Source organism: Oncorhynchus kisutch, linkage group LG17, assembly GCF_002021735.2.
Source record: "Oncorhynchus kisutch isolate 150728-3 linkage group LG17, Okis_V2, whole genome shotgun sequence".
NCBI classification, from domain to species: domain Eukaryota; kingdom Metazoa; phylum Chordata; class Actinopteri; order Salmoniformes; family Salmonidae; genus Oncorhynchus; species Oncorhynchus kisutch.
Window position 1 is genome coordinate 73,141,579 of NC_034190.2, and position 21,475 is coordinate 73,163,053.

A 21,475-nucleotide genomic window follows, 5' to 3' on the forward strand; every position below is an offset into this window, starting at 1 on the left:
ACCCTTTTTGGTTCCAGGTAGAACCCTCTGTGCAAAGGTCCTACATGAAACTCATAGGGGTTCTACCTAGAACCAAAAAGGGTTCTTCAAAGGGGTCTCCTATGGGTACAGCCGAAGAACCCTTTTAGGTTCTAGATAGAGAAAAAGGTGCTAAGTGTGTGCTTGATTCACCTTTTCTCTGGAGCTGAATGGAAGTAGAGACATCTGGTGGAGAGAAGTGGAACATGTCACAACTAAGGGCAGATTGATAGTACAGTGCCTGTGGTGCATTCGATTGCACATTTACATTTGAGTCATTTAGCAGACGCTCTTTTTCAGAGCGACATACAGTTAGAGTCAAGAAGATCTTTGAGAGAGAGTTGATCAGAGACAGCACACAAGTGTTTTGGAAAGAAAAGGGATACAGGTCTATAGTTTAACATCAGAGGAGTCGAGTGTTGGTTTCTTGAGGAGGGGAGCAGCTCAAGGCATTTTGAAGTCAGAGGGGACGCAGACAGTGGTCAAGGATGAGTTGATGAGGGAAGTGACGAATAGGAGGTCTCCAGAGATGGTCTGGAGAAGGCGATGGGGTTGAGCAGGCAGGTTGTCGGGTGGCCAGACTTCACTCGTTGCAGGATAAACCTTTTTTTTTTTAAACCAGGAAAAAAAGAGACCCAGTCTCTTTTTCAAGGGAGACCTGGCCAAGAAGGCAGCAACAATCAATACATCATTAAAACATACAATATTTTTTAAATGAATTCAGTGGCACTAACATATCTAGATGAAGCATGGATTGTAGACTATTCCATGCCTCTGGTGCACAAGAAGAAAAGGCAGTCTTGCCTAATACTGTGAATGTCCTGGGGACTTTAAGTAGCAACCACCTAGCAGACCAGGTATGGTAACTGCTGGTGGTGAAGGAGGCCAGACTACAGAGGTAAAGAGGGAGTTTACCCAAAAGGGCTTTGTAGATGAACACATACAAATGTATCTTTCTGCACATATAAAGTGAGGTCCAACCTACCATTTGGTACAATGTTCAATGGTGGGTGAGTGACTTGGCATTTGTAATAAAATGCAAGGATGCATGATAACCAGAGTCCAGTCTCTGTAAGACAGAGGAGGCTGCATTCATATACAGTGCCTTGCGAAAGTATTCGGCCCTCTTGAACTTTGCGACCTTTTGCCACATTTCAGGCTTCAAACATAAAGATATAAAACTGTATTTTTTTGTGAAGAATCAACAACAAGTGGTACACAATCATGAAGTGGAACGACATTTATTGGATATTTCAAACTTTTTTAACAAATCAAAAACGGAAAAATTGGCCGTGCAAAATTATTCAGCCCCTTTACTTTCAGTGCTGCAAACTCTCTCCAGAAGTTCAGTGAGGATCTCTGAATGATCCAATGTTGACCTAAATGACTAATGATGATAAATACAATCCACCTGTGTGTAATCAAGTCTCCGTATAAATGCACCTGCACTGTGATAGTCTCAGAGGTCCGTTAAAAGCGCAGAGAGCATCATGAAGAACAAGGAACACACCAGGCAGGTCCGAGATACTGTTGTGAAGAAGTTTAAAGCCGGATTTGGATACAAAAAGATTTCCCAAGCTTTAAACATCCCAAGGAGCACTGTGCAAGCGATAATATTGAAATGGAAGGAGTATCAGACCACTGCAAATCTACCAAGACCTGGCCGTCCCTCTAAACTTTCAGCTCATACAAGGAGAAGACTGATCAGAGATGCAGCCAAGAGGCCCATGATCACTCTGGATGAACTGCAGAGATCTACAGCTGAGGTGGGAGACTCTGTCCATAGGACAATCAGTCGTATATTGCACAAATCTGGCCTTTATGGAAGAGTGGCAAGAAGAAAGCCATTTCTTAAAGATATCCATAAAAGTGTTGTTTAAAGTTTGCCACAAGCCACCTAGGAGACACACCAAACATGTGGAAGAAGGTGCTCTGGTCAGATGAAACCAAAATTGCAACAATGCAAAACACAGTTTGGCGTAAAAGCAACACAGCTCATCACCCTGAACACACCATCCCCACTGTCAAACATGGTGGTGGCAGCATCATGGTTTGGGCCTGCTTTTCTTCAGCAGGGACAGGGAAGATGGTTAAAATTGATGGGAAGATGGATGGAGCCAAATACAGGACCATTCTGGAAGAAAACCTGATGGAGTCTGCAAAAGACCTGAGACTGGGACGGAGATTTGTCTTCCAACAAGACAATGATCCAAAACATAAAGCAAAATCTACAATGGAATGGTTCAAAAATAAACATATCCAGGTGTTAGAATGGCCAAGTCAAAGTCCAGACCTGAATCCAATCGAGAATCTGTGGAAAGAACTGAAAACTGCTGTTCACAAATGCTCTCCATCCAACCTCACTGAGCTCGAGCTGTTTTGCAAGGAGGAATGGGAAAAAATGTCAGTCTCTCGATGTGCAAAACTGATAGAGACATACCCCAAGTGACTTACAGCTGTAATCGCAGCAAAAGGTGGCGCTACAAAATATTAACTTAAGGGGGCTGAATAATTTTGCACGCCCAATTTATCCGTTTTTGATTTGTTAAAAAAGTTTGAAATATCCAATAAATGTCGTTCCACTTCATGATTGTGTCCCACTTGTTGTTGATTCTTCACAAAAAAATACAGTTTTATATCTTTATGTTTGAAGCCTGAAATGTGGCAAAAGGTCGCAAAGTTCAAGGGGGCCGAATACTTTCGCAAGGCACTGTACAGCAAGTCACCATAATCAATTAAAGAGAAAAATGGCCCGAACAAGCTACTTTCTAGCCAAAAGATGGAAGCAAGCCTTAAGAAAATAAAAACCCAGTTTCAATTTAAGCTTTGTCACAAGATTATCTACATGAACTTTAAAGGACAACTTGTCATCCAACCAAATACCTAGGTATTTGTAGGATGACACTTTTTCAATGGATAAGCCACCAGATGTGACAATGCTAACCTTCTCTGGCAGAGTTCTAGCTCTGGTAAAGGTCATGAATTTAGTTTTTTGTACATTCAAGACCATAAAGGGAGGCCTGCATTGACTTAAAAGCAGTCTGGAGCTCATCAACAGCCTGAACCAGAGAAGGAGCACATGAATATATGACTGTATCTGCATATAGATGTAACTTTGCTGGTTGTATCCCATTTCCCAATTCATTCATAAAAATTGAGAACACTGGAGCTAAAATGGAACCCTGGGGCACACCTATATTAAATCTCAAGAAAGCTAGACTTTTAATTATCAGTATATACACATTGTTTTCTGTCAGAAAGAATTCCTAAACCAATTTACTGCCTCTTCACTGAGACCAATGTTTCTGAGTCTAGCGAGCAACAGTTCATGGTCAACTGAATCAAAGGCCTTTGATGAATCCACAAACGGAGCAGCAATGTTGCTTTTTATCAAGCGCATTAATGTCATTTGCCACAGCTGCAGTTGTGGTGCTGTGCCCCGATCTAAAGCCAGACAGATGTAAGCATGTCCCAGTTCAAATCTCATTTTTAAAAAACAAATTGAGTCATTTAACTTGTGCATGACATTGAAAGAGTTTAGTGCGCCTCCCAAAGCCGGTCTGTAGAAGCCGACAACAGTGATGTGGAGACGTCTCTTTTTCAGGACCCTGTATTTCAAAGATAATTAGTAAAAATCCAAATAACTGCACATATCTTCATTGTAAAGGGTTTAAACACTGGATCCCATGCTTGTTCAATGAACCATAAACAATTAATGAACATGCACCTGTGGAACGGTCGTTAAGACACTAACCGCTTACAGACGGTCGGCAATTAAGGTCACAGTTATGAAAACCTAGGATACTTAAGGAGGCCTTTCTACTGACTCTGAAAAACACCAAAAGAAAGATGCCCAGGGACCCTGCTCATCTGTGTGAACATGCCTTAGGCATGCTGCAAGGAGGCATGAGGTCTGCAGATGTGGCCAGGGCAATAAATGGCAATATTGGAACTGTAAGATGCCTAAAACAGTGCTACAGGGAGACATAGCGGACAGTGGTAGACCACGTAACACATGCACAGGATTGATACATCCGAACATCACACCTGCGGGACAGGTACACGATGTCAACAACAACTGCCCGAGTTACACCAGGAACACACAATCCCTCCATCAGTGCTCAGACTGTCCGCAATAGGCCGAGAGAGGCTGGACTGAGGGCGTGTAGGCCTGTTGTAAGGCAGGTCCTCACCAGACATCACCGGCAACAATGGCGCCTATGGGCACAAACCCACCGTCGCTGGACCAGACAGGACTGGCAAAAAGTGGTTTTGTCTCACCAGGGGTGATGGTCGGATTTGCGTTTATCGTTGAAGTAATGAGCATTACAGAGGCCTGTACTCTTGAGCGGGATAAATTTTGAGGTGGAGGGTCTGTCATCGTCTGGGGCGGTGTGTCTCAGCATCATCGGACTGAGCTTGTTGTCATTGCAGGCAATCTCAACCCTGTGCAATACAGGGATACATCCTCCTCCCTCATGTGGTACCCTTCCTGCAGGCTCATCCTAACATGACCCTCCAGCATGACAATGCCACCAGCCATACTGCTCGTTCTGTGCGTGATTTCCTGCAAGACAGGAATGTCAGTGTTCTGCCATGGCCAGCGAAGAGCCCAGATCTCAATCCCATTGAGCACGTCTGGGACCTGTTGGATTGGAGGGTGAGGGCTAGGGTGATTCCCCCCAGAAATGTCTGGGAACTTGCAGGTGCCTTGGTGGAAGACTGGGGTAACATCTCACAGCAAGAACTGGCAAATCTGGTGCAGTCCATGAGTAGGAGATGCACTGCAGTACTTAATGCAGCTGGTGGCCACACCAGATACTGACTGTTACTTTTGATTTTGACCCCCCTTTGTTCAAGGACACATTATTCAATTTCTGTTAGTCACAGGTCTGTGGAAATTGTTCAGTTTATGTCTCAGTTGTTGTGTCTTATGGTCATACAAATATTTACACATGTTAAGTTTGCTGAAAATAAACACAGTTGTTTTTGGTTGAGTTTGCGTTCACTTTAACCGCAAGCAATTCAAAATGTTTGGCTTTGGTAATCGAGAGAATTGCAGAGGTGTTAAACTCGGATTTAACATGAATTGCAACCCCTCCTCCTTTACTCATCCGATCCGTTCTAAAAACCGTGTACCCATCAATGGAAATCGAGTTATTTGACACAAGTTTCTGATAAAGCCATTGTCTGCATTTGTCATTTTGGCCCATATTCTAATCATGTCTATTTTTTGGAAATAGACGTCTGACATTAACATGCAAGAGGCCAAAACCTGCTCTGTTTTTGAAATCATAGGGAGTCGGTAGAGATCGCATGGTATCTACCGGCCCAGGGATTGGTCACACATTACCAGAGATCAACAATAAAAGCATAACAATAAATCTGTTGTCCAATGCGTGAGGACTTGGTGGAGCCAGCACTATTGTCAATAAAACAGTCTTTTGACAGAGAATTATTTTTGTCATTCAATAGTTTGAGATTTTGGAAGTAGGTCATCAAGTGTAGGTCCAGTCGCGTTTGAGAGTGGTACAAATGCAATTGCAGAGAGAGACCAAGTTCCTGGTGGTATTGACATTATGGTCTCAGAGCGTTTGCAAATTGTAGGGCATAAGGCAAAGATAATTCAGTCACCCATTGATCATTCAGCCCATTTAATCCATGATGGCATTGAGTAAAGAGCAAGCACAGTAACAGATACATAATGTCAGTTTTTAGAGGTATTTCAGCACAAGTGTGCAACGACCAGTAGACGTTGTCTACAGTCGTGGCCAAAAGTTTTGAGAATGACACATATATTGATTTCCAAAGTTTGCTGCTTCAGTGTCTTTAGATATTGTTGTCAGATGTTACTATGGAATACTGAAGTATAATTACAAGCATTTCATAAGTATCAAAGGCATTTATTGACAATTACATGAAGTTGATGCAAAGAGTCAATATTTGCAGTGCTGACCCTTCTTTTTCAAGACCTCTGCAATCTGCCCTGGCATGCTGTCAATTAACTTTTGGGCCACATTCTGACTGAAGGCAGCCCATTCTTGCATATTCAATGCTTGGAGTTTTTCAGAATTTGTGGGGTTTTGTTTGTCTATCCGCCTTTTGAGGTTTGAACACAAGTTCTCAATGGGATTAAGGTCTGGGGAGTTTCCTGGCCATGGACCCAAAATATCTATGTTTTGTTCCCCGAGCCACTTAGTTATCACCTTTTCCTTATGGCAAGGTACATGCTGGAAAAGGTGTTGTTCGTCACCAAACTGTTCCTGGATGGTTGAGAGAAGTTGATCTCGGAGGATGTGTTGGTACCGTTCTGTCCGTGTTCTTAAGCAAAATTGTGAGTGAGGCCACTCCCTTGGCTGAGAAGCAACCCCACACATGAATGGTCTCAGGATGCTTTACTGTTGGCATGACACAGGACTGATGGTAGCGCTCACCTTGTCTTCTCCGGACAAGCTTTTTTCCGGGATGCCCCAAATAATCAGAAAGGGGATATATCAGAGAAAATGACTTTACCCCAGTCCTCAGCAGTCCAATCCCTGTACCTTTTACAGAATATCAGTCTGTCCCTGATGTTTTTCCTGGACAGAAGAGGCTTCTTTGCTGCCCTTCTTGACACCATCTCTCCTTGAAGTTCTTGATGATCCGATAAATGGTTGATTTAGGTGCAATCTTACTGGCAGCAATATCCTTGCCTGTGAAGCCCTTTTTGTGCAAAGAAATGATGGCGGCACGCGTTTCCTTGCAGGTAACCATGGTTGACAGAGGAAGAACAATGATTCCAAGCACCACCCTCCTTTTGAAGCTTCCAGTCTGTTATTCAAACTCAATCAGCATGACAGAGTGATCTCCAGCCTTGTCCCCGTCAACACTCACACCTGTGTTAACGAGAGAATCACTGACATGATGTCAGCTGATCATTTTGTGGCAGGGCTGAAATGCAGTGGAAATGTTTTTGGGGGATTCAGTTCATTTGCATGGCAAAGAGGGACTTTGCCATTAATTGCTATTCATCTGATCACTCTTCATAACATGCTGGAGTATATGCAAATTGCCATCATACAAACTGAAGCAGCAGACTTTGTAAAAATTCATATTTGTATCATTCTCAAAAGTTTTGGCCACAACTGTAGAATGTAGATTTTCCCACCGCCCAAGGTGCATCAGGTTTTCCAATCTGACCGCTACTCCGCTCCTAGCCTTCAGTGCGCACCTGTGCTCGCGTAGCAGGCCTTGCACGCAGACAGACACTCCTGACTCGGTGAGTTCCAACTCCAGGAAGGTGTAGAAAAAAATAAAGGCCTTCTCAATCCAAAATCTTTGTACAAGTATATTTTGTAAAATAGAGACAGATCTAAAAAAGAATTGTTATATACAGCCTCCACATCAAAAGTATGTGCTTCTGTAAACAGGATCAGGGTCATTAAAACATAACTCTTAAAACTTGGATCTCAAGGATCACACATACAAACTGATTGGCTACCATCTTTGATTTTCTCAATGGCGCTTTCTCCCCTCTCTCTGTCATCTGGAGAGAGAGGGGAGCAAGAGGTCAAGGCATAAGGTAGTTCTGTGTGAGTGAGACCAGTGGACTCAATAGGCTGAGTGAATGAGTAGCGGATGTGGTCCATCTTTTTTGTCCGCAGATAGGGAGGAGGGAGACTCACAATGACTCACCCAGCCATGGAGCAGGAGAGGAGGGCCGAGCCGGCCGGGAGGAAAGTGGACAGTGTGAGTCGTAGTATGCGGAAAGGGAAAAGAGGCGGAATCAGGAGACAGAAGCGAGAAGGATTTAGAAGAATGGAGAGATGATAGAATAGAAGAGGAGAGAGTAGTGAGAGAGAAAGAGAGAAAGAAAGAGAGAGAGAGAAGATGCATGACCATCTGGGTAGGGGCTGAGTGGTTAGGGTTGGAGGAAAGGAGACAGAAAAGGAAAAAGGAAATAAGTGATCAGAAACCTGTTGGGGGGGGGGGGTTGCAGTGAGATTAGTAGGCAAACAGCCTCTAGTAAAGATGAGGTCAAGCGTATTATCTGCCTTGTGAGTTGGAGGGGATTGTGAAAGGGTGGGGTCAAGAGGCAAGGAGGGGAAAGGGAGATTTGGAAAGAAATTAATTGAAGGCAGATGTCGGGAGGTGGAAGTCACCAAGTACAAAGAGCAGTGAGCTATCGTCAGGAAATTAGCTTATCAAGGTGTCAAGCTCATTGAGGAACTCTCTAAGGGCACCTGGTGGACGATAGATGACAAGTGACAGTGACAGCATGGAATTCAAATGAGAAGATGGACAGGTGAGAGATGGAGAACAGAGAAAATTTCCACAACCAGATGCTCTCAGACTATGAGAGAAAACATAGTCAGGTGAAAAAAAGAGCAGCTGGAGTAGCAGTGCTCTCTGTAGTGATCCATGTCTCCGTCAGGGCCAAAAAAGTCAAGGGTTTGAAGGGCAGTATAGGCTGAGATGAACTCAACATTCTTGACCACAGATCAGCAGTTCCAAACACTGCCAGAGACCTGGAATTCCACATGGGTTGTGCATACAGGGTACACTAAATTAGACGGGTTGCAGCCAAGGGGTGGGGGACATCTGTAAAGCCTACAGGGAGTGGTGCCGAACAGGTATTGAAATCACACACACATATTTGACAAAGCTACAACAGAGCAAAATTAGATAATCTGTAAATAACTACGTAGGTAAGATACTCAAGTGAGAGTGGGGTGTAGCGCCTCTCTCTCTTTCCTTCCTCCAACAACTCCACAGAACTATTTGGAAAAAACACCTTTGTTTCCTTGACAAAAGCGCCACTGACACACCCGCCGCATAGAGCTGCTGCTGTGAAACCAGGGGAGACTGAAGAAGTAACAATAATTGCTAATTGCTTAGAAGAGATGGAGAACACCACACCCTGTACTAATTGCTGATTGCCTAGGAGAGATGAAACCACTCCCCCCCCAATACAGCCACTGATTACAAAACAAGTCACAAACTGCGCTGCCCCTTGATCCTGGTTGATGTGTGAAAACTATCAGAAAATTATAAGCAGTCAGCAGTTCACACCAAGTATGCTACTGTGAAAACAGGCAGCACTTAAAGTAGATGGCCATAGCTAGCAAAAATACAGTACTAGACCACAACAGATAAAGACAAAACAAATGATACTTTTCACTCCTGGCGATATCAGGAGTCCTCTAGCTATTGTACTAGTACTTCTCTGATAGACAGGTACAAAATATGGACTGTAAGTTCAATACCTGATACAAAGAAATGTATATAATATGCAATACTGGTATTCAGTAAAAATGTATCCTTGCCTATACTTTGCATACTGCTTTTTGGAGTTCCAAGTGAAATAGACAGTAGAAAGTGGAAGACCTACCCAATAGTCCTGCAGCCTCCCACAGTTTCGGTCCGTCTGTAACGCCTGGCATGGGGGAAAACGTGGCAGAGACAAAGGTGGCAATCTGGTCCACATCTGGGTCTGTGTCTGTGTTACTGCCCTGTGGAGCTGGAGTAGAGGGGACATACTTAAGACTGTACAGGTGTGTGGTGACCTGAGGTTGGTTGGCATCAGCGGCAGACATGGTGGCGTTTTCTGAGGAAGAGAAGGATGAGAGGGATGAGAGGGATATTCTAACTGGCGGGAGGGCTGTTCTAACAGAGATGGGCAGGGGCGTAGTGGGTTTCCCAGGCTGTGGAGCAGGGGTTGGGTCAGCTCTGACTGAGGTGGTGGTGGTAGTGGTTTTCACAGTTGTAGGGACTGTAGTCTTTACTGTTTTGCGTTGGGTGGTAGTGGTGGTGGTTGTAGGGATGGTCTTCACTGTGGTGGGTGCAGGGGTTGTGGTGGTGGTTTTCCCAGGTGCAGGAGCGGTGGCTGTTTTGAGATAGTTGGGCAGGGGGGTACTGACTATTCTGGCAGGAGGGGCAGGAGCAGTTTTAGGAGAGCTGGGAGGAGGGGTAGGGATTTTCCCTGAGAGAGGGACAGGGACGGTTTTTACAGCACTGGGGCTGGGGGTGGTAGTTGTAGTGGTTTTCTTGGGGGATGGTGGAGCCACTGTTTTCACTGGGTTGGGTTTTGTTGGTGGGGTGGAGCCCTTTCTGGGTTGAGATGGTTGGAGAGGTGGAGGCTTTGTGACAAGAGGGTCTGGTTTAGCTTTGATCATCCTGGGCTTTTTCACATGGATTGAGGAGGCTATGTTGGTGGCAGGTGTGTGGGCTACTGTGGTTGTTGTAGTACCTGTGGTGGTGGTGGGTCGAACCGTTGTAGTTGACGCTGAGGTAGGAATTTCATCGGCATCAGGCTTAACTACAACGAGGGAAGTAACAGGAGTGACAAAGTTGTACTTGAGGGAGAGGTTGGTGGCCTTCTCTCCCAGCAGTTTCTGTATGTTAGGGTCAGTGGTGTTCAGTTTGGCCAGCAGCAGCTCTTTGATAGTGAAGTAAGCCCAGAGACGCCGTACAAAGCTGGGGATCCCATCCATGCCCCCAGGGCAGCCCATAGAGAGCACTGTCCTATTCCCCTCTCCATTAGATACCAACACCTCATTCTCCACCTTCACCTTCTGCTTGGAGCCACTGGCCGTCAGAGACACCTGAGATGAAAATCCAAAAATAGAGAAGAGAAGATACATCTTTATTGCCCATTACAATATGAATAATTCAAGTGGACATTTCCTTTCATCTTCTGGTATAAACAATTGACAAACACAGATCAAGCAACATGATCTAAATGACACAAACCTTCAGGTCCCTGACCCCTGGCTTGACCTTCCCAGTGACCACCAGCTCGGAGCCCTGGAAGTAGTTAGGGAAGAGGGAGCGTGTGACGTCAAAGGCCTGGTCGTCCATGTAGGTCAGCTGGATGTCTGACAGTAGCGGGCTGGCCACCTCATCGTAGAATCCCTTCAGCTGGAGTGCGGCGTCCGCATCCTCGTACACCATCCTCGCCACGCCGCGGTTGTCCAGTGCCAGGCGCCGTAGCAAAGGGAAGTCGGCGTCGTCCCCGAAAGCCAGGCCGAACAGAGAGGTGGCCCCCAGGGCGCTCTTAGCGTTGCTCAGGATGAAGTCACCGGATGTCACGCCGATGGTAGCCTCACCGTCTGTCAGGAAGATGACCAGAGGAACCCGGCGGGTACCACCGGAGGAGGAGGGAGGGTTGACCAGCTGGGCGGCTGAGAGGAGGGCTGCATTGATGTTGGTCCCTGGAGGATAGAGGGACAAATGGGAAGGAGGCGTGGAGCAGAGAGGGAGGGGTGAAGGTGGAAGGAATGGAGGATGCAGAAGAGGATGAAAAAGAGGAGTCAGAAGATGGAATGGAATGAAGAAGAGAGAAATACCGACAGTGTTTTCATGGTCTTGTCAAGTTGCTGCAGATATATTGCAATTCAAGTACATCAGACTCAATCCCACTCACATCCTTCAGCGATGATCCTCTTGACAAAGTCCTTAGCGTCGCGTATGTTAATCCGCGTGGCCCTCACTGTGCGACCCTTCCTCCAGGTGTGGACCTTGTCTGAGAAAGTGATGATGTTGAAGTGGTCCTCCTCACGCAGGTCCCCCAGGATAGTGGACATCGCCTGCTTTGTCTGGTCCACACAAATGCAGAGAGAAGAGAAAGGATAATTTATTGATCTATATAATGTAGAGTCAATGTTGTCATTCTTGTCTAAATGAATGGGGTGCAGCTGGGTGCAATGTGAAAGAGGTACAGGTGTAGGATCTTAATTTGATCACTTTTGTAGCTGGGAATTTTGCAGGAAATGCAGATGAGCTTCGTGATTTACACAAATTCACTGAAAACCCACACTAACACACGGTTACTGTATATTAACAATATTGCACTTTTCATGTAGCATACTTTTGTCAAGCTAATAGCCTAACCACCGATCAAGCAACATTATGGACTAAACGTTCAAATCCTGTTGCTGCATTATTTTGCTGTGACAATATAGGTCAAATAAATAAATACATCTGTAATACTTCTACTGTACCTGTTTGATCTTGGTGCCAATCATGGAGCCACTGACATCAATGACAAAGATGACATCCTTGGGGACAACAGGAAGCCCCCGAGGTGCAAAGTAGTGGACAAAGTATCCATCAAACACCTGAGAGAGGCCAAAAGAAGAGAATGATAACTCACTTGATGAGATTATTGTCTCACTAGATACTGTCATTTGTACAGCATTTGTTGTGTAGGACTTTGGTCCTAGACAGTGTGTAATGCTTGTGCAAGCGTGCATACATGGGTGTGTGTGTGTGTGATGACCTGTATGTCCCCAATGAGGTCACTGAGTTCTACATCGTACTGGATGATGTAGTCAGCGTTGAGTCCCTTAGAAGAGGCACTGCTCTGCTGCTGCAGGCTGGGGCTGTAGTGCACACGAGCACAAAGAGGGTTCTGCTGGACCTGGGTGGAGGCTGGAGCCTCAGACTCACCTGGATGGAAGAGAAGGGAGGCCAGAGAACACCCAGTCAGTTCACAGACAGTCATTGTGCATGTTTGAGATATACTACAGTGTGTTGAAGTCAGACTGCACACAATCACAAAAACACAAATCACCCTACTATACAATAACTACTCATTGTTATTTTTTAAGTTTAATTGTCACTGATAGGTTTGGTTTCTGAGCTTTAACTATAATTAATCATTAGTTATAAAAGAGACATGAGGGGTGCCATAATGAAGCTTGGGAGGGGCTGAGTGCAGGGAACATGGTCACATGTGGCAGTACTGACAAGGGGAAGAACCATTTAAGGCCCATATCACTCAGCTCCCTGACTAGCAATAATGATGCAATGTTTAGCGATAAGGAGGAGACTCCACCCAAAGTGGGTATGCATACTACCATGGGGGAAACCATGTTTTTTGTTTAATGCAGTTGTATTGACCCTCTGGGCAGAATAAACTTGGCTTGAAGCTTCCATAGTGTCCGTTGAGTTTGTACTCTGAAAATTAGAACCTAACATCACACACCGGATAGGTGCAGTGAAACGTGTTGTTTTACAGGGTCAGCCATAGTAGTACCGCAGCCTTGGAGCAATTTAGAGTTAAGTGCCTTGCTCAATATTTTTCACCTTATCGGCTCAGCTATTCCAACCAGTAACATTTCGGTTACCGTCTCAATGCTCGTCCCAATGCTGTAACCACTGGGCTACCTGCCATTAGTGATTTTGCGCCCTGACTTGCTCAAACTGATGCCCTAAACATTCTGATTGTATTACAACTAGTACTACTACTTTGACAATGAACATTGATGGTTGTCTTTTCCTATGTTACCTGTGACAGTGTTGGAGAGCAGTCGACTGGTCTTCAGCGGGAGGACCTTGATGAAGCTGAGTCCTGTCCTCTCTGCAATACTGACGTCCAGGGTGAGGTTAGTCACCAGTCCTCCAGGCCTCAGACCCAGGGTCAGTTCATAGCGACCCAACCTGCGGGGCAGCAGCTCCTCGTAGGACAGAGAGAAGGACATCCGGGTCCCCGAGGGAACACTCACCGCCACTCGGAACTTCTCGATCTCCCTCTCTCTGAGACCACAGCAGAGGAGAAACAACAGAGAGAGACAGTATTGGAGTGATGGTGTCAGTGGTCTATGGTGAACCTGAAAGAATGGCTGAGAGAGCATTGATGGAATGGAGTAGGATCCAGACTAAAGTGATAGAAAGATGTGAGTGGATGTGGTGGGTGGGTGATGGATGTTTGATTTGTACTGCAGAAAATCTAGAGAAAAATGGAAGTAGTTTCTTACTCTTTCACACAAAACATAGAAATCTGAATAAAACGCATATCAAAGAGTGAACGTGGTATCAAATACTTTTTCAGACTGACTTGGTGGCAACAAGTCCAGCTGTTTTTCCTTGTTTCTTGGCTGCGTCATACATCTTCCTGGCGACACTCCTCTCCTTCACCTGGGCGATGTACACTTTGTCATTGGAGGTGCTGTGGAATAAGAGGACAGAAATAAAGTAAAATAGCCCTCTGGGTAACTCATAATGGTCCGACTATGTGAACAAACATGCTTTGGTCTCATAGATTGAAAACGTCAAGGTTTATTGACAGTAAATAGACTTTCCTTTACCATAAATGTACTTTCCTTTATGGTAACTATTTGTATTATCAGTCACGTGTTACAAAAAATAAAAACAATAATATACTGTACTTCACAGCATTCGAGTTGGACTAAGATGGAGGACATCTTAGACATCTTTGTCCCAAAGCAAGCACCAGCTAGCATTGAGCTAGCCTCGAGCTAGGCCCATAAACCAACTAATTCTAGGGCTACAATACCTCCTTCGCCAATTGTCTTAGCTCGCCTGATCAACACCTGTGAATGCTTTATGCCTCTCTCTAATGTCAATATGCCTTGTCTACTGCTGTCTTGGCTAGATCTTATTGTTTTATTTCACTGTAGAGCCCTTAGTCCCGCTCAACATGCCTTAGATAGCTCTTTGTCCCACCCCAAACACATGCGGAGACCTCACCTGGCTTAACTGGTGCCTCCAGAGACGAAACCTCTCTCATTGTCACTCAACGCCTAGGTTTACCTCCACTGTACTCACATCCTACCATAGTCTGTACATTATGCAAAAGAATCTATTCTACCACGCATAGAAATCTGCTCCTTTTATTCTCTGTTCCCAACCCACTAGACGACCCGTTCTTATAGCCTTTAGCCGTACCCTTATCCTACTCCTCCTCTGTTCCTCTGGTGATGTAGAGGTTAACCCAGGCCCTGTAGCCCCCAGTTCCACTCCTATTCCCCAGGCGCTATCATTTGTTGACTTCTGTAACCGTAAAAGCCTTGGTTTCATGCATGTTAACATCAGAAGCCTCCTCCTAAGTTTGTTTTATTCACTGCTTTAGCACACTCGGCCAACCCTGATGTACTAGCCATGTCTGAATCCTGGCTTAGAAGGCCACCAAAAATTCAGAAATTTCCATCCCCAACTAAAACATTTTCCACCAAGACAGAACTGCCAACGGGGGTGGAGTTGCAATCTATTGCAGAGACAGTCTGTAAAGTTCTGTCATGCTATCCAGGTCTGTGCCTTTCCAGAAATAAGTCTCTCACTGTTGCCGCTTGATATAGAAGTTAAATAAAGGTTAAAAAAATATATATATACATGATGTCCAATAACACTCAAATGGACAGCAGATCATTGAAAGCTTATGGCAAATGTCATATGGCAAATGTCATATGGCTAATGCCATGTGTCACACAGCAAAAATCCAAAAGATGGCGAGCGAGCTCCACAGTAAATTGTCATACTGCAAATGCACATCAAGTCAAGACCCAAGGGTGAAATTTAGACAATTTGAAAACAAAATAAAAAATGTATCACCCTCTAAAAAAGTGCTTTCTGGACCGTTTTTCGAAAATTCTTTAGATATTTTTGACAATTATACATGTATAAGAACTGTATGAACATACCTTTGTCATATTTTATTGTCATTTAAAAAAAACTTGTTCATAAGGCATATGTTTTGTCCATTTGCAATATGATTTCATAGGAAGTCAAAAGTCAAAGTCAAAAGTCAGTGAACCATTGCCAAATGCCATAAGAAATGTCCAAATGCAATATGAAAATATTGAGAGTGGCAAATCAGGATGTTATGTCCATTTTCCATGTACGATCATAGGAAGTCGGTTTCCAAACCCAAAAGTCAGTGAACTATGTTAAGCCATGAATCAACCTAGATGGTCTATTTGTCATGTATGATGAGGGAGAAGTTGGAATCTGTTGTTTAACAATTTTTTTTTAAGTGTTCAAAATAACCAGGGGCGCCCCCTATTGGGTGGGCTCGGGTGGAGGGTGCTCCCTACCCAACCATAGACCCCTTGCTACCCTCTTAAGCCATTAAAAAACATTTTTAAAATGTGCTCTTGGGAACCCATTCCAATCACCAGGTGCACGGCTGTCCATTTGCAATATGCTTCAATGGGTATTTACATCACGAATTTGACATGCTCAAAAATACTGCTGAAATGCAAAATTGACTGGCCCAATGAACTCGGGATGGCTGGGCAGTGATAGTGGTTCCTCTCCATCGCTCGTTGTGTTGATTTCATCATGTCCATTTGGTGATGTTTTTTCACTGTTGAATCTTATTGCAAATGTACAGTCCATTTGCAATATGTTTCAATAGGCATTTACCATCAATGAATTTGACATACTCAAAAATACTGCAGAAATGCCAAATTGATTGGCCCGATGAACTCGGGATGGCCGGGCAGTGATAGTGGTTCCTCTACATTGCTCGATGGTGACATGAGAGAAGTGGGACTCTGTCATTGTTTTACGATCTTTTGAAAAACGTCCAAAATTACCAAACTGTACTGTCCCGAAGAATTTGGGATGGCCGGGCAGTGATTCTGGTTCCTCTCCATTGCTTGTTGGTGTTGATTTCAGAATGTCAATTTGGTGATGGTTCATCACTTTTTAACTTCTTGGATATAGGGGGCGCTATTTAAATTTTTGGATGAAAAACATTCCCGTTTTAAACAAGATATTTTGTCACGAAAAGATGCTTGTCTATGCATATAATTGACCGCTTTGGAAAGAAAACACTCTGACCTTCCAAAACTGCAAAGATATTGTCTGTGAGTGCCACAGAACTGATGTTACAGGCGAATCCCAGATAAAAATCCAATCAGGAAGTGACGCATTTTTTGAAACAGCCTCATGCCAATGACTCCTTATATGGCTGTGAAGGAGCTAGGAGTCAGCTTACGTTTTGCACAAGACGTCTTTTTAGGCATTTCCATTGGAGAATGGCTGTAAGAGACCATATAGGGCGAGTGGACGCATGGTGTCTCCCGGAGAAAACGTTGCGTAAAATACTGAGGTAGCCATTTTTCCAATAGTTTCTTATGAGAAACCAACTGCCTCCACAGATATATTATTGAATACATATGTTAAAAACACTTTGAGGATGGATCCTAAACAACGTTTGCCGTGTTTCTGTCGATATTATGGAGGAAATTTTGAAAAAAGTTTTTTCCTACAAAAATATAATTTTTGTAAAAAAGGAACATTTGCTATCTAACTGGGAGTCTCCTGGGTGAAAGCATCTGAAGTTCTTCAAAAGTAAATGATTTAATTTGGTTGCTTTTCTTATTTTTGTGAAAATGTTGCCTGCTGCCAGCACAGCCTAGCATAGCATTATGCTAAACTTACACAAATGCTTGTCTAGCGTTGGCTGTACTGCATATTTTGAAAATCTGAGATGACAGTGTTGTTAACAAAAGGCTAAGCTTGTGTTTGAATATAGTTATTTCATTTCATTTGCGATTTTCATGAATAGGAAACGTTGCGTTATGGTAATGCGCTTGAGGCTATGATTACGCTCCCGGATACAGGATTGCTCGTCGCTAGAGGTTAAACATATTGCAAATGTACAAAAGTCAGCCAGCAAGTCATCGTCCATCGTCAAATAGATATCATTCTGACACCAAACTGATACCATCTGACACCAAACCCACTTTTTACAACTCGTTTAGAAGCCAACTATTACATATTTCAGAGCAGGCCCATAATTCACAGCGCCTTCAGTTTAAACCATAATAAAAACATAAAACACATAGTTACGTTCTAGCTGCGGTTCCAGTTCTGACATTATGTGTAGGCCTATGTGAGGCGACCCCAAATCCCGAGTTTCGGCTCGATAGGTCATATGGAGCCCGAGCAGTGATCTTAATTGGTGCTGAAAATCCACATTTTCCGGGCTTTGCTACGGGGTCCTTGAATGAGCTATCGGACAGAAATGTTAGGGTCCGTCTCTATGGGCCGAGGCAGTTTCAATACACCTAGTTTTCCAACTCTGGGACTTTTCTAAATGTCGTCATTTTCTTGATGGTCAAAATGAATTGAAGTTATTGCAAATGTACCAGGCTGTTTCTAGGTCTGAGAACCTTCTAGAGCCACATAACTCACCGTGCACTATCAACTTGAGCTCTAGAACAGGTTTCTAAAGTTTCAGAGCTCTAGGTCTGACGGTTCTTTGATAGTTCGAACAAAGGTAACTATTGCAGGCTCTGTGTGTCTGTAAGCTCCACAGTGTGTCATTCCATCCTTGCTGTGTGTGAGTTTTTCTTGGAAATCTGATGGGATAAATGACTGATTTAAAGTTCATGAGGGTTGCCTAATCACACATTGAAGTTTTGGAAATATGTGACTTTCTTAACCCTTCGAAGCAGCCCTTTTGACCCCAATGTAATGCACTTCCATTGGCACAGGAAGCTAAAAGTAAACACATATCCTCATTGGGGTAGGCCTTTACAGAATCCTGAGTTTAACTTCTCTGGGTAGGGGGCAGCTTTTGGAAATTTTGGATGAAAAGCGTGCCCAAATTAAACTGCCTTCTACTCAGCCCCAGAAGATAGGATATGCATATAATTGGTAGATGTGGATAGAAAACACTCTAAAGTTTCCAGAACTGTTAAGATAGTGTCTGTAAGTATAACAGATCTGATTTGGCAGGTGAAAACCTGAGAAAAATCCATTCAGGAAGTAGGATTTATTTTGTTTGTTGTAGTTTTCTAATCAATGCCATTACAGTATCCATTAATGTATACTATGCCTTCCACTAGATATCAACCGTCTTTAGAAATTGTTTCAGGCTTGTATTCTGAAAAATGAGGGAGTAAGAGCAGTCTGAATGAGTGGACCCTGCCGTGTCAGAGCTTTTTCATGCGCACGACCGAGAGAGTGCCTTTCTTGTTTACCTTTTATATTGACGATGTTATTGTCCGGTTGAAATATTATCGATTATTTAGGCTAAAAACAACCTGAGGATTAATTATGAACATTGTTTGAAATGTTTCTATGAACTTTACGGATACTATTTGGATTTTTTTGTCTGCCTGTTGTGACTGTGTTTGAGCCTGTGGATTACTGAAGAAAACGCGCAAACAAAACAGAGGTTTTTGGATATAAAGAGACTTTATCGAACAAAAATAACATTTATTGAATAAATTAATGTCTTCTGAGTGCAGCCATATGAAGATCATCAAAGGCAAGTGATAAATTGTATCTCTATTTCTGACTTGTGTAACTCTTCTAATTTGCTGGTTACTGTTTGTAATGATTTGTCTGCTGGGCTATGTTCTCAAATAATCGTACGGTATGCTTGTTGTCCCGTAAGGGAGATGTTGTTGTCCTAGCACCACACGACCAGGTATCTGACCTCCTCCCTATAGGCTGGCTCGTCGTTGTTGGTGATCAGGCCTACCACTGTTATGTCATCGGCAAACTTAATGATGGTGTTGGAGTCGTGCCTGGCCATGCAGTCATGAGTGAACAGGGAGTACAGGAGGGGACTGAGCAAGCACCCCTGAGGGGCCCCTGTGTTGAGGATCAGCGTGGTGGATGTGTTGTTACCTACCCTCGCCACCTGGGGGCAGACCGTCAGGAAGTCCAGGATCCAGTTGCAGAGGGAGGTGTTTAGTTCCATGGTCCTTAGCTTAGCGAGGAGCTTTGAGGGCACTATGGTGTTGAAAGCTGAGCTCTAGTCAATGAATAGCATTCTCACATAGGTGTTCCTTTTGTCCAGGTGGGAAAGGGTAGTGTGGAGTGCATTAGATATTGCATCATCTGTGGATCTGTTGGGGCGGTATGCAAATTGGAGTGGGTCTAGGGTTTCTGAGATAATGGTGTTGATGTGAGCCATGACCAGCCTTTCAAAGCCCTTCATGGCTACAGACGTGAGTGCTATGGGTCGGTAGTCATTTAGGCAGGTTACCTTAGTGTTCTTGGGCACAGGCACGATGGTGGTCTGCTTAAAACATTTTGGTATTACAGACTCGGACACTGAGAGATTGAAATGTCAGTGAAGGCACTTTGCCAGTTGGTCAGCGCACGCTCACAGTACACGTCCTGGTAATCCATCTGGCCCTGCAGCCTTGTGAATGTTCACCTGTTTAAAGGTCTTACCCACATCGGCTGCGGAGATCATGATCCCACAGTCTACCGGAACAGCTGGTGCTCTCATGCATGTTTCAGTGTCATTTGCCTCGAAGCGAGCATAGAAGTAGTTTAGCTCTGCTTCCCTTTGTAGTCTGTAATGGTTTGCAAGCACTGCCACATCCGACGAGTATCAGAGCCGGTGTAGTACGATTCGATCTTAGTCCTGTATTGACGCTTTGCCTGTTTGATGTTTTGTCTGAGGGCATAGCAGGATTTCTTATAGGTTTCCGGGTTAGAGTCCCACTCATTGAAAGTGGCAGCTCTACCCTTTAGCTCAGTGTGGATTTTGCCTGTAATCCATAGCTTCTGGTTGGGGTATGTACTGGGGGTATGTACTTCTGGTTGGGGTCACTGTGGGGACGACGTCATCTATGCACTTATTAATGAAACCAATTACTTATGTTGTGTACTCCTCAATGCCATCGGAGGAATCCCTGAACATATTACAGTCTGCGCTAGCAAAACAGTCCTGTGGCTTAGGATCTGCTTCATCCGACCACTTTTTTATTGATCTAGTCACTGGTGCCTCCTGCTTTCATTTTTGCTTGTAAGCAGGAATCAGGAGGATAAAATTACGGTCAGATTTGCCAAATGGAGGGCAAGGGAGAGATTTGTATGCGTCTGTGTGTTTTATTCTCCAAAGAAAATCAATTCTAATGGTTGTCCTTCTGGAAGGTTCTCCCATCTCCACAGAGGAGGATGGAGCCAGTTTTCCTCCAGACGTGACACTTGGCATTCAGGCCAAAGAGTTTAATCTTGGTTTCATCAGACCAGAGAATCTTGTTTGTCATGGTGTAAGAGTCTTTAGGTGCCTTTTGGCAAACTCCATGTGCTTTTTACTGAGGAGTAGGTTCCACCTGGCCACTTTACCATAAAGGCCTGATTGGTGGAGTGCTGCAAAGATAGTTGTCCTTCTGGAAGATCTCCCATCTCCACAGAGGAACTCTGGAGCTCTGTCAGAGTGACCATTGAGTTCTTGGTCACCTCCCTGAGCAAGGCTCTTCTCCTCCAATTTCTGAGTTTGGCCGGGTGGCCAGCTCTAGGAAGAGTCTTGGTGTTCCACACTTATTCCATTTAAGAATGATGGAGGCCACTGTCTTCTTGGAGACCTTCAATGCTGTAGACATTTTTTGGTACCCTTCACCAGATCTGTGCCTCAACACAATCCTGTCTCGGAGCTCTACGGACAATTCCTTTGACCTCATGGCTTCGTTTTTGCTCGGACATGCGCTGCCAACTGTGGGACCTTATATAGACAGGTGTGTGCCTTTCCAAATCATGTCTAATTAATTTAATTTACTATAGGTGGATTCCAATCAAGTTGTAAAAACATCTTAAGGATGATCAATGGAAACAGGATGCACCTGAGCTCAATTTCGAGTCTCATTTCAGTTTTTTCTAAAGGCCTGTTTTCGGATTGTCATTATGGGGTATTGTGTGTAGATTTATTAGTAAAAATAAGTCTGTCACGTAACAAAATGTGGATAAAGTCAAGGGATCT

The 21,475-nt window shown here is 44.1% G+C and overlaps 1 protein-coding gene across 3 annotated transcripts in view; it reads right to left on the reverse strand.

Annotated features, from left to right (window-relative positions):
* Positions 1 to 21,475, reverse strand: part of itih6 (inter-alpha-trypsin inhibitor heavy chain family member 6) — a 32,755-nt gene that overhangs the window by 3,717 nt on the left and 7,563 nt on the right. Inside the window, exons 4-12 of one of the 3 annotated variants that reach the window (XM_031794552.1) lie at positions 13,838 to 13,948; positions 13,289 to 13,536; positions 12,278 to 12,447; positions 12,000 to 12,116; positions 11,423 to 11,594; positions 10,750 to 11,210; positions 10,247 to 10,601; positions 9,389 to 9,517; positions 172 to 204 (exon numbers count right to left, since the gene is read on the reverse strand). In XM_031794552.1, coding sequence (XP_031650412.1) covers positions 172 to 204; positions 9,389 to 9,517; positions 10,247 to 10,601; positions 10,750 to 11,210; positions 11,423 to 11,594; positions 12,000 to 12,116; positions 12,278 to 12,447; positions 13,289 to 13,536; positions 13,838 to 13,948 — 1,796 coding nt within the window. Of the gene's footprint in view, positions 1 to 171; positions 205 to 9,388; positions 10,602 to 10,749; positions 11,211 to 11,422; positions 11,595 to 11,999; positions 12,117 to 12,277; positions 12,448 to 13,288; positions 13,537 to 13,837; positions 13,949 to 21,475 lie in introns of all 3 variants that reach the window. The other 2 variants (XM_031794551.1, XM_020506864.2) reach the window with 2 other exon arrangements.